Raw genomic sequence first — 12,252 nt, 5'->3', positions numbered from 1 at the left:
TATTGTGTTTAGTGCTTCTGTTCTATCTCCTAGTTCACTACATAGTGCATGGGGTCTTAAACGCTTGCAAGTGGGCATCCAAGGTATAACAATTGGTCTCCATTTGCCTGGAGACACACAGGAAAAAGGAGATCCAGGAAGAGGAGGAGGAAATGGATGTGTGGCTAACTGCCTCCATGAACAATGGTCTCCTATCCCATGAGACCAGAACTGGATGGTGCCCGGCTACCATTACTGAATGTTTTGACCGAAGGTTCTTCAGAAGAATCCTGATCAAAAGGGGGAAAATGCAGAACAGAATTTAAAATTCTCATAAAATCCAGACTTTGTGGATGGAGCCACTGAGGCTGGATGAACCCCTGAAACTACTGACCTGAGATAATCTTTAAACCTTAAACCAAAAATATCCCTGAAGTCTTCTTTAAACCAAATAATAGTTTAGCTTAATTAGTAAAGTGTCTGCCTTGAGCATTGTGCTCTTTTAAGAAGCATCTATATGGGATCAAACTGACAACAGCAACTTGGAAGATTCGGTAAGAAACTGAGGGGGCACTCAGTTTATGTTAATGGGGGAGGAAAAATTTGAAGAATAGTTACATAATTTTAAGAATGTAATCAATGTCACTGAATTGTACATGTAGAAACTGATGAATTGGTGTATGTTCTGCTATGTATATTCTCAACAAAAATTAAAAGAAAAGAACCTAAGGAGAGAGGTTTGGGCTGAATATATAAACTTGGGAATTATCAACGTACAGGGGAGAGGTGGAATCACTCAAGGAATACCTGGAGACTTTCTGGGGAAACTTTTCCTTTGCTGTGTTTTTCTTTCGGTTGGTTCTCATCTACCTTTAAGTAAATCATGCTTAGATTTTGTCTTTCAGTATCTGTGAATTCAATGAGCCTCTACAGAGTTAACTCTGTCCCCAGCTTTGAAGGGATGCACTTTCCTCTTACCACCTGCATCTGGAATCCCTTATGAGGGTCTCTATAGAATATGCTGTCACCAGTGGCCACAGTAGAGACCAGATTGTGACAAGCCTCCTTTTCTTTTTTCTCTCCCTTGTTCCTTTCATTTTTGGGAACTTAACCTGTAGTTTTATTTTTTCTTCTCTTGATTTCCTCTGGAAAAATGGCAGCATTCTAGTTAAATTATAAGAAAAATATCTGATGGAAAAATAAACTCTCAAATTTATTCTGGGCATGCTTTACCATATATCTAATGAGTTTTATAAACACGTCACACGTATGTGAGAAAAGGTTATGATAAAACAGCAATTAGCTGGGTGGGAATAAACAAATGGACAAAACCACATTGGAAAGTACAAAAAATAATGTAGAGTCAAAACAATGTTGTTATTCTAGTCGCTATTATTTTTTGAAACTATATTTTGAACAACAAGTTTCAGTCCAGTCAGCTCAAAAGTACAGCCTTTTATGAGCAAAAGGCTGGGATTTGTGTAACAGCTCTAGTTAAGACTAACCTTAAAGTCACGCTGACCTGGATAAAATAACTGTAAACCCTTAAATTTTTATACTGTTTTAAAGGGCTCTGGCATATTCTATTTTAATCTTTGTTTTGCAGATGTGGAAACTGAGCATCAGAGCAGCTAATTATTCAAGATCACACAGCCGATTTGTACCAAAATCTACACCTGAACTCATTTATGCTAGCTGCAAATCTACTGCTCTTTCTACTATATTGTACTGTGTGTTTCTCTGAATTAATTCTGTTAAAAACAGTATCAAACAACTAAAAACTCTCCACTGCATCCAGAAATATTTCTTATGATCCCTTTTGAAATAATACTGGACACAATTAAATTCTAATGTAATCAAAGACTTACTATAAGGGAATTAAATTTACATTACATCACCTCTGTAGGAATAAGAAAAGGTGACAGCACCTACACGCACACATAATATATACAAAATATAATGGTCAAACAGCAGGTGGCGCTAAAAAACAACCTAACACGGTTTACTAGTCAAAACTGTTTTTACTGATTTTGGTCAAAGTTCTAATTTAAACATGTGTTCTTCAATGTTATGCCTATTATTTCAAGCCTATGATAACCCCAAAACCAAACCTACTGCCAACTCGTAGGGATGCTATTGGACAGAGTAGAACTGCCCCAAAGGGTTTCCAAGCAGTGGCTGGTGGATTCAAACTGCAGACCTTTTGGTTAGCAGCTGATCTCTTAACCACTGCGCCACCAGGGCTCCAAGCCCATGACTGAAAAAACAAAACAAAACAAAACAAAACCTATTGCTGTCAAGTCTATTCCGAGTCGTAGCGACCCTACAGGACAGAGGAGAACTGCCCCACAGGGTTTCCAGGGAGTGGCTGGTGGATTCGAACTGACGACCTTTTGGTTAGCAGCCAAGATTTTAACCACTGAGCCACCATGACATATTATTTCAGTTAAAATTTCTTGCTCTTTAAGGGAAAATAAAGTTGGGAGAATAAATGAAAGAAGAAAACTACTTTTATATTCTTTGAATTATTAACCAATGACTTTGCTGAAAGGGTGTATCAATTACAAATTTACTTTTATTTGTAACTTTCTTTAATCTACTATTACTGCTAACTTTGACTAGGGTAACATCTAAACCTGTCTTTTTTAGAAGATTTAAAAGGCAGTAGTATCAAGCAAAAGAGGCCTGGGGGCGCAGTGGTTAAAGAGCTCAGCTGCTAACAGGAAGGTCTGCGGTTTGAACCCACCTAGCCGCTCCCACAGGGAGAAAGACGTGGCAGTCTGCTTCTGTAAAGATTACAGCCTTAGAAACCCTGTGGGCAGTTCTCCTCTGTCCTATAGGGTCACTATGAGTTGGAATCAATTCGATGGCAATGGATTTGGTTTTGTTTAGTATCAACCACGTTCTGTGGATGTCGAAATAAAAAATCAGCTTTCCTCCAAGTCTTTGATAATCTCTGAGTCATCTACTCCAGGTACAGCCACAGTGTACAGTAAAGACAGTAACTACAGCCAAGCCTAGCAAAATATGGGGAGGACCTTGTATGCATTGACAGGGAACTGTGACTTACGGTCTACAGAAAACTGGGGGTCCCTGAGGATTATTAGCTGGGGAGACACATAACCAGATCTGTGTTGAAGACTGAATCCAGACCGTAGGAAGGCTAGATTCAGAAGAGACTAGACTCAGAATGTCTTGCTCATTTCTGGTACCTAGTTTCTAGTACCATGCTTGCTATGCATTCACATATGTGAATGATTAGTCTAAGGAGCTAATGAGGTCCTTGCATGGCAGAGGTAATAAGGAGCGGGGGCAGGATGTGAGCTATTTCTTTGATATAATCAACATGACTTAGTGACGGACTTGATGTGAGGGCAGAGAGAAGAAAAGGTCAAGGCTGAATCTTGGGTTCCCAGACTGGGAAATGATATAATTACAGTATTTAGTGATGGTAAGAGGAAGACTCAAGAAACTCTGCTTTGACCAGATTTCAGAAAGATAGTATCACAGCTGGGACAAAGGTACAGAAAACGACTTGGAAAGAAGAACATTTCAGGAAGAGGGAACAGCAGTGCAAAGGTACCAAAAGTAGTGAACAAGAGAGAGTGAGTTCAGTTTGGCTACAATACTGGGTGAGTTTGGAAGAAGTACTGAGAAATGAAGCTGGAGAGGTAGGTAGACTGGGGTCAGACTGTGAAATATATGGTTATGTCATACTTAAGACTTGGATTTGAAGCTATAGAGAATGGGAAGACAACTAGTCACAGCAGCGAAATGGCTTTTTATTGTTTATATGGGATATACGTTCAACAACAGAATACTCCAGCAAAAAGAGAATGGAAGAAGAAGGAAAAAAGAGTTCCTGTGATGATCGAAGTGAGAGATAATGATGAGCAGCCCTAAACCAAGGCAGTGGTAGAGGGTATAGATTTTAGAGAGTTCTAAAGAAGAATGGTAACAGTTTGGTGACTGGGTTTCTACTTTGGTGTCATCATTAATGAACACAGATTTCTTTTTTTTAAGGGAATGAGAGGTAAATCACTGTTTTTGGTACATATTAAGTTTGAGGTATACAGTGGATGCTGTCGTGCACGATCAGATATCCAATTTAGGAATGAGGCACTTACCCTCCAAGCTATCCCCCCAAATGTTGGCAGTGTTGGTGGCTGACAGCTCTGGCTGGAGTCCCTCTCCATGAATTTCCTTGAAGGGAAGAGAGCTGGCTGCCCAAGGTCACGCTCCCTCCCTGAGGGCAGCCTACCTTTGAAGGGCCATCCCAATTCAGAGCTATGAATTCAGCTGAGGTCACAGTTGCCAACTCCAGCTAAGTTCAACACCTCGCTTTGCCCAATTCTGCTCCCCTCATACACTTACAGGTATTGTTCCTGATAATTCTCACTAATAAATCTCCTGCACACAAATCTCAATCTACTTCCTGGGGAACCCAACCCATGACAAGGTGCCAGGACAGATGCCTAGGAGGTACCTATATGTGATTACTGAACTCAGCAGAGATGATATTGTTAGATAAGAATATATGGGGAGGACCTGGCATGTGGAAGACTGCTGAAAACCATAAATATAGACAAGACCACATTAGCAGAGCACATACAGCGAAAAGTCGACTGGAGAGTGGATCCCTAGAAAACTCTGATGTACAAAGGATGGGCAGAGGACAAGAGCCACCAAAAGACGTAAAAAAAGATTAGTCAGGGAGGCAGGCAAGCCAGAAGAGAAGAGAGCACCATCATGGAAGACAAAGGAGGGGAGAATTTTAAGAATAAGGTGGTCACAGTGTCAAATGTGAGAGAGATCAAGCAGAAAGAAAAATGAAAAGGTCAGTGCATAACCACTGCATAACATTAGGGAACAAACAGGAAACGAGAAAGACAAAATAGCAGGCACAGACTACTGCTCAAGACTGTGACAGTGAAGAGAAAGACAGGGTGGTAGTTCGACAGACTGGCATAGTCAAGGAATATTGTTTTCCCTCCCCAGGATGGAGGAGACCTGGATATGTTCTGAGTGGGTAGAAAAATGCCAATAGAGAGGGAAAACTGAAAATATATACTAGCAAGAACAGTATTTTAATAGAGGAAGTTTCCAGAGGAGACTGAAGGGAATGGGCTCAAAAGCACATATGTCATTAGTCTTCAAATAAATCAAAACACATCTCTTTTGGGACAAAAGAAAAGCAGGTAAGGAAAAGAAAATACTCTAGACTTGCACTGTCCAATGAGGCAGCTGCCACTTGCTACACAGGGCTACTGAGCACTTGAAATTGGCTAGTCTGAACTGAGACATGCTATATAAGCCCATCAGAGTTTAAGATTTAAGAGAAAAAAAAAAAAAGGAGTGCAAAATCTCTTTATGATTCTTCTATACTGATTATATGTTAAAATAATATTTGGACATATTGGGTTAACTAAAATATGTTATTAAAATTAATTTCATCTGTTTTACTTTTTAAAAATACGGCTACAGGAAAATTTAAAGCTACATATGTGGCTTGTATCATATCTCTATTGTACAGCATTGTCGACTCTATCAAGTGATGATGTTACTTACTGTGGGAATACAAATCTTGCTTAAGGGATTGCCATCCAGCAGGTAGGATCCATTAAATGTCACATATTCATCATAATACTGAGGTGCTTGAGGAATAACACTACACAGTAATTTACGCTTTTCTTCAATTTTTTTCCTTATGTGCAAGTATTCAAAATACGGATTTGCTCTCTCTGAACTGTATGGCTGAATCTCATCTAGCTTCAGAGAATCTACGACGGCTGCCAGAGATTGCTGAGTTTTCTCTTTTGCTTGCAGTAGAAAGGGATTCACCTGCACAGGCTGAGGTACACGAGACACTTTCCTTTTCCGTGGATGGTGAACCTGAGGATCATCTTCTTCAGTTAATCTTATTCTTCCTCTGGGAGATGAAGATTCATTGTCTTTTTCCGACAGTAGCGTACAGGCAGCAAGGAACTGCCTGCTTTGACTTGCCATTGTATTTGCTCTGTTTCTAGTCACCCTTTGAGGAACATGGTTTTCAGTTTTATCATCTTCAGCATTTTCTTCTATCTCTACTTTAATGAACTGACTGTATTTATGGATTTCTGGTGGAACTGATTGTTGTGAATGGTTTTCCAGATTTGATAAAATGCTTTGTTCAGATTCTTCATCTTCAATGGAAAGCAAACACTTTTCACTCTCAGGACAATGCTTTGGATTACCCTGTTCACTTAGGTTTTCTTTTGGCACCCCTGCACTCATTTCGCATAAATCAGAATCACACTTATCATTCAAATGAGTTAAAACAAAACTCTCCAGTTTGTTTCCTTTTTCATGTGAAATAACCTGAGTATCAGTTGTGCTATTTTCAACCTCAAGGCCACTGGAAGACTTACACACTGGTTTGCTAAACGCATGATGTGTATTTAGCTGGGAAGACGCATCACTTCCATTAAAGTCCTTTTCTGATGGTAACACAGGTAAAGTATTAGCCTTCTCAAAAGTTGGTGATGCTTCTTCAATGGTGCTTTCAGAGTACACTGAGACAATGGCATCTGTCTTTGGAACATCTGCTGGGACAAAAGTATTTTCCTTATCTTTTGTAGATTCATTATCAGTATCTAAAACAGAACTGATAATTGGAACTGAATTCTTCTGTTGTAAAATATCTGGTTCTTGATTGGCAACGTATGACAAAGACATATGTTTAGAAGTAGATTCAGCATCTGAAAGCAACTGGCTGTGGTAAGAGCAAGGCGGCAGTGAAGGCATAAAGGATGCTGACTCCTGAGCACAAGAATTTCCTGGCGGTTCAGTCTGGTGCAGAGATGAAAAATCAGTATTCTGTTCCTTCAATACTTTGTTTTCAGAATTACAGAAATCCTGACCAGAGGAATCTTGATCAGGCTTACTAGAATTTGGGCAGATAAAGTCACTGGTGCTTAAAGACTCCAGTCTGTCAACAGGTATCTCCCATGATTTATTTCGAATCACACCAACCTGATTAGATGGCTCTAAATGTACAGGACTTCCTATTAAAGTGTTTACTGGAACAGTACTTTTGATAACATTTGTATCAGCTGAAATATATTTGCTGTTTACAGATCTAGTTGGAGAGACTGCAAAACTGGAATGTATGTTAGACATATTTGAAAAGTCTCTTTCAGGCACATTTGAGGATACCTCAGGTTTGGGAGAAGGGCAAATATCTCTTGGCACAGCTAATAAGGTACCTTGATTGCTTTCTTCTGATATTGTTTGGAATTGCTTTGCATGTTCACAAATGACAGATGGGATGCTACATCTTCGAACTTCTACAATAGGTCTACTCTCATTTATAATTAGTTTAACATCTTCTACCGAAGATGACCTGAGATGGGATGTTGGAAGTCTGTTTGCATATGTTGGTTTAATCCGCTCTGGCAGTTCAGCCAGGCTATCCAACTCCCTTTCATGAAGGGCAGGAGATTTGGCAACTGGCAAAAAAGGTGACTGGGAAAAGGACATCTGGGAATCTGAACCCTCCAACATAAAGTCAGAGTCATACTCAACTGGAGGCCTTGGAGTTGTCACTGTTGTATGGCAGGAATCTTCTGAGCTAGCAATGGAAATCATGGATACAGATCTGGAACTGAGACCTGGCTTTTCACTTTCTGATCTAGGAGACCTGTTTAAGCTAGTATCTGAAACAAAGGACGACTTCCCTAAACTCATTATATTTTTGGTGTCGAGAGACTGTGATCTGTTACTTACAGCATCTTTTAATTGTTTCTCCTTGGTATAAGCTTCAGCCAGCTCTGAACTCTTCGACTTAGTAAGTTCTTTATTTTTGGATTCAGCTAGTGCATGCTTTATTTTGTCTTTATCTTTTACTTTAAGTTCTAAACAGTTACGATTTCTCAACCGTTCCTTTTCTTTTTGCTTAATTTTTTCCTTATGTTTTTTGTGCCACTGTTCTATTTCTAGGTCTTTAAGGCTTAGCATTCTTTCAAAACTTGTTTGCATTAAATCATCATTGACTAACCTCTTTTCTTTAGGTCGAGAATCTTTTGGTGCTGGTAATGACTTAGGTTTAGGCTTATCTGCTTCAGATTTCAGTTTGAGTAAACTATTTAGTTGAATTTTATCCTTATGTTTGTCTCGTTCTTTGTATCTGTCTATATCTTTTTTATCTTTTTCTTTTCCATCTGGAGTTTTCAAAGGTTCATCTTTTGTTTTGTCTTTAAGGGAGAAGGATTTTTCATGTTGTGCTTTACTGCCGTCTGCTACACTTGACTTCTTCTCTTCCTGTAAGTGCTTGGAGTTAGTTACATTTGCACTTTCTTTATCTCTAGATCTTTCCCTTTTATCTACCTCCCTGTCTTTTTCTTTATTTTTGCCTTTTTCTGATTTAATGTATTCGTTATTATCCGATTGTTTATTTTTTTTCTCCATCAAGTGCTTTTCTTTGCTTTCTGCAGGATGCCTCTCCTTCTCAGGTTTTTCTTTGTCATGTTTTCTATCTATCTTTTCTCTACTTTTCTCTCTGTCATCAGTTTTTTTAATGGTGGTACTATTTTTTATCTTCTCACCTTCTTTATGGCATTTCTCTGTGTGGTGGGAACACAGCTTGTCCTTTTCTTTCACTCTATCAGCACATTCACTGACATCTAATTTGTCTTTCTCCGACTTATAATCATGTTTTATCTTCTTCTCTTTTTCAGAATTTTTCCTATCAGTCTTCTCAAGGTCCTTTTCTTTAGTCTGAAATCGTTTCTCAGATTTTTCCTTACTTTCCTTTATATGTTTTTCAATGTCTATTTCCTTTTCTACTGAATGTAACCCTATAGGTTCCTCTTTGGCACTTATACCCAAAGAGCTGGACTCTGTTTCTCTATCTGCAGATACATGCTCTCTTTCTTCTTTTAAATCTTTTTTTTCTTCCCTGAAAGATTTCTCGCTTTCTTTTTTAATCTTTTCCCGTTCTTCTTTAAAGGTTCTCTCTTTTGAGATATGCTTTTCCTTGGTTGATTTATCATCTTTTATGTTTTTTTCCAACTTTAATTTTTTTTCAAAGGTAAGGGTCTCATGTTCCATACTTAAAAACAGATCTTCAGTTTCATCACTTTTAAAAAAATTCTCTTTCCAAAATTCTCTATCAAATTCCACATTCCTCTGCAGCTCTTTAGCACCATCCTTATTTTTGTATTTTTCCTTTTCACCTTCCATTTCTTTTCTATGCTTCTCTTTTTCCCTTTCTTTATGTTTCAATTTATGTTTTTTTAATGTTTTACCTTCTTTATCCATTTTTTTCAGTGTGCAGTCTGAATTTTCAAATGTTGGACTATGATCTTCTTCCTTTATTTTGGTGTTTGATTTTTCACCAAATTCTAGGTGGAAATCTTTCTGGTGTTTGCTTTTTTCCTTATGTTTACAAGATTTTACACTTGAACCTTCTGGCAAGAATTCAGATTCTGTATTGTCATACCGAACAAGATCAGACTGTAATGACATTTCAGAACTTCCTGGAGATAAACATGTTTTAGTATGTTCTTGTTTTAGTGGTGTTGACTGCTTTTCACTTAGTCCACAAGAATGCTTGGGTGATTTACCAGTGGAAATATGAAATAAATGTAATGATGTATCATCTTTTGGGCTAAATGATTTCCTAAAATTCCCTTCCTCTCTGGTCTTCTCTGAACAGTCTAATGCAGTATTAACTGTTAGGTTTGTTACTCTGGTATTTTCTTTCCCCTCTTTTTCTTGCTTCAGCTCTTGGTTCTCTTTATTTTTGTTCTGATTCTTTAATTTTCTTTTAACTTTGCCTTTCTGTTTGTGTTCATTTGATACCACATACTCCTTTTTAGTTTGTATGTCAGAATTTGATGATTCAGGGACAGAACATGGAGTAGAAACCTTTTTATTTTGAAGAACTTCTTCATCTGAACTTTCAGAACTTGAATACAAAACTCTAGAGGACTTTTGCTTTTTATTTTTAAATGATTTAGGATAGAAAGCTTTTTCCTGTTTTGCAAATAAATTATTCTTTTCTATTTCAGATTCATTCTCTTTTCGTAGCTCTTTCCTAAGAATATGTCTATCATCAATCATTTTATTTATTTCTTCATCATCATCATCTTTGAACTCATACTCATCAAGGGCAGATGGAAGAGGTGCTTTATTGGGAATTATCTGTTTACTTTCACAGATGAGAGAGTCTTTCTCTGTTTCAGAGTCAATATTTTCATCAACACTGGAAGGATTTACAGATCGAGCCTCTTCAGAATCTAGGATAAGAAAAGAAAATCTGTTGTTGGTCAAAAGACAATTGTCAGAAAAATAAGGATGAGAGAAAAATACAGCATATACAGTAAATATTTCAAACAATTCAGAAAAAAAAATTTCAGGTTTATATAATGAATAATGCAATAAAAATATTTAAGACTTCTGCTACCATATTGTGGAAGAGCTTTACAGAGTGAAAAAGGACGAGGTCCTTTAGACACCTCCAAAACCACACAGTATACTGAATTCACTATACATATACATACATAAATACAGATAGATAGATAATGTAAAATTGTGTAATTTAGAGCAGAGTTTCATAACCCAGGGTTCTGGATTCAGGGGAAACCTTAGCACTAAATGCTACATAAAACTTGCACATATGTACATTTTTTATGGACAGAATATTTAATTTCATTCAGATTCTTTGACCTAAACAAAAATTAAGAACCACTAAGTAGTGAGTAAACATGACAGATTCTTTTGTGTATTTTAGAAAATTTACTAGTAAAACTGTAGGGAAGGAATTATGTGGTTCCCATAAAGAACAATAACTTAAATAAAAGGTGAATCGTTTTTATTGTAAAAGATTACTTGGTAAAAATAAAATCAGAAAAAATGAAAAATAGTCTCCAACTACATAATCAATATTGTAACAGATAAATGGAACAGGTATGTAATTTGAAAAAAGCTTCTCTATTGCTCAGTTTCTTCCCTATTATTTAGACTTAGTAAAAATATATACTATGGTACATAGTATATGGCATAGTGGTTAAGAACTCAGGCTGCTAACCAATATGTCGGCGGTTCAAATCCACCAGCCGCTCCTTGGAAACCCTATGGGCCAGTTCTACTCTGTCCTATAGAGTTGCTATGAGTCGTAATCAACTCAGTGGCACACAACAACAGCATTGTACAATAGGGGGAACAATGGACTCACTTATCACATATTTTAAAGACATGAAAATTTAGGAAAATTTAGCTGCTACATAAATATAGTCAAAACACTGAGATTCAATTTCATTATATCTTTTTTAATAGAAAACTTTTTTCTTCCCAGGTCAGCATCTTTGTTTCTAGCTTAAATACTGTATATATGTATGCATACTCTAACTGAAAAGAAACCCAGGGCTCTAACTAAGGAAAATCAAATCAAATTTATTACCAAGATGATAAATAAACATTCACTTGCTAAATACTTAATACTAAAATTATAAATTGATTTTAATACATTAAACTTTCTCTAAAGTGATCTAACTCCCAAATATTTTCTTCACATGAAAATTTAAATTCAAGAAACATTTTGAAGTGTCTACAGGGTAACTAGCCCTGTACTAGGAGCTCTGAGAGATCACAACTTTTTTGGAGAAGATGTGGTAATATTCTAAGACAGTTTATAATTAAGTGCCAATGAGCAATAGTTATGCTGAAATGTGTTATAAAAATGAATATTTCTCAAATTATAGCTGTTTATACATATGCTGAAAATGCTCTAAACCTGCAGTTATCAATACTGTAACAGACAATATCAAAATACAGTGCTTTATGCTGCCAAAAAAAATACCTCTTTGTTGTTGCTGTTAGGTGCCATTGTCCAGCTGGTTCTGACTCATAGCGACCCTATGTACAATAGTACGAAACACTGCCCAGTCTTTTGCCATCCTAACAATTGCTGTTATGTTTGAGCCCATTGTTGCAGCCACTGTGTCAATCCATCCTGTTGGGGGTCTTCCTTTTTTTCATTGACCCTCTACCAAGCAGGATGTCCTTCTACAGGGACTGGTCCCTCTTGGTAACAAGTCCAAAGTACATGAAACGAAGTCTCGCCATCCTTGCTTCCAAGGAGCACTCTGGCTGTATTTCTTCCAGGACAGACTTGTTTGTTCTTTTGGCAGTCCACGGTATATTCAATATTCTTCTCCAACACCATAATTCAAAGGCATCAATTCTTCTTCGGTCTTCCTAATTCATTGTCCAGCTTTTGCATGCATATGAGAC

General features: G+C 37.3%; 1 protein-coding gene across 8 annotated transcripts in view; it reads right to left on the bottom strand.

Moving 5' to 3' along the window:
• The window catches only part of ANKRD12 (ankyrin repeat domain 12), a 196,752-nt gene that overhangs the window by 13,963 nt on the left and 170,537 nt on the right, over nt 1-12,252 (bottom strand). For all 8 annotated transcript variants that reach the window (XM_023740044.1, XM_023740045.1, XM_023740046.1 and 5 more), the window contains one exon: nt 5,548-10,256. In XM_023740044.1, the coding sequence (XP_023595812.1) occupies nt 5,548-10,256 (4,709 nt within the window). The remainder of the gene's footprint in view (nt 1-5,547; nt 10,257-12,252) is intronic.

Source organism: Trichechus manatus, unplaced genomic scaffold (genome assembly GCF_000243295.1).
Source record: "Trichechus manatus latirostris isolate Lorelei unplaced genomic scaffold, TriManLat1.0 scaffold00146, whole genome shotgun sequence".
Taxonomy (NCBI): Eukaryota; Metazoa; Chordata; class Mammalia; order Sirenia; family Trichechidae; genus Trichechus; species Trichechus manatus.
This window is presented reverse-complemented; position numbering and strand designations above follow the sequence as displayed.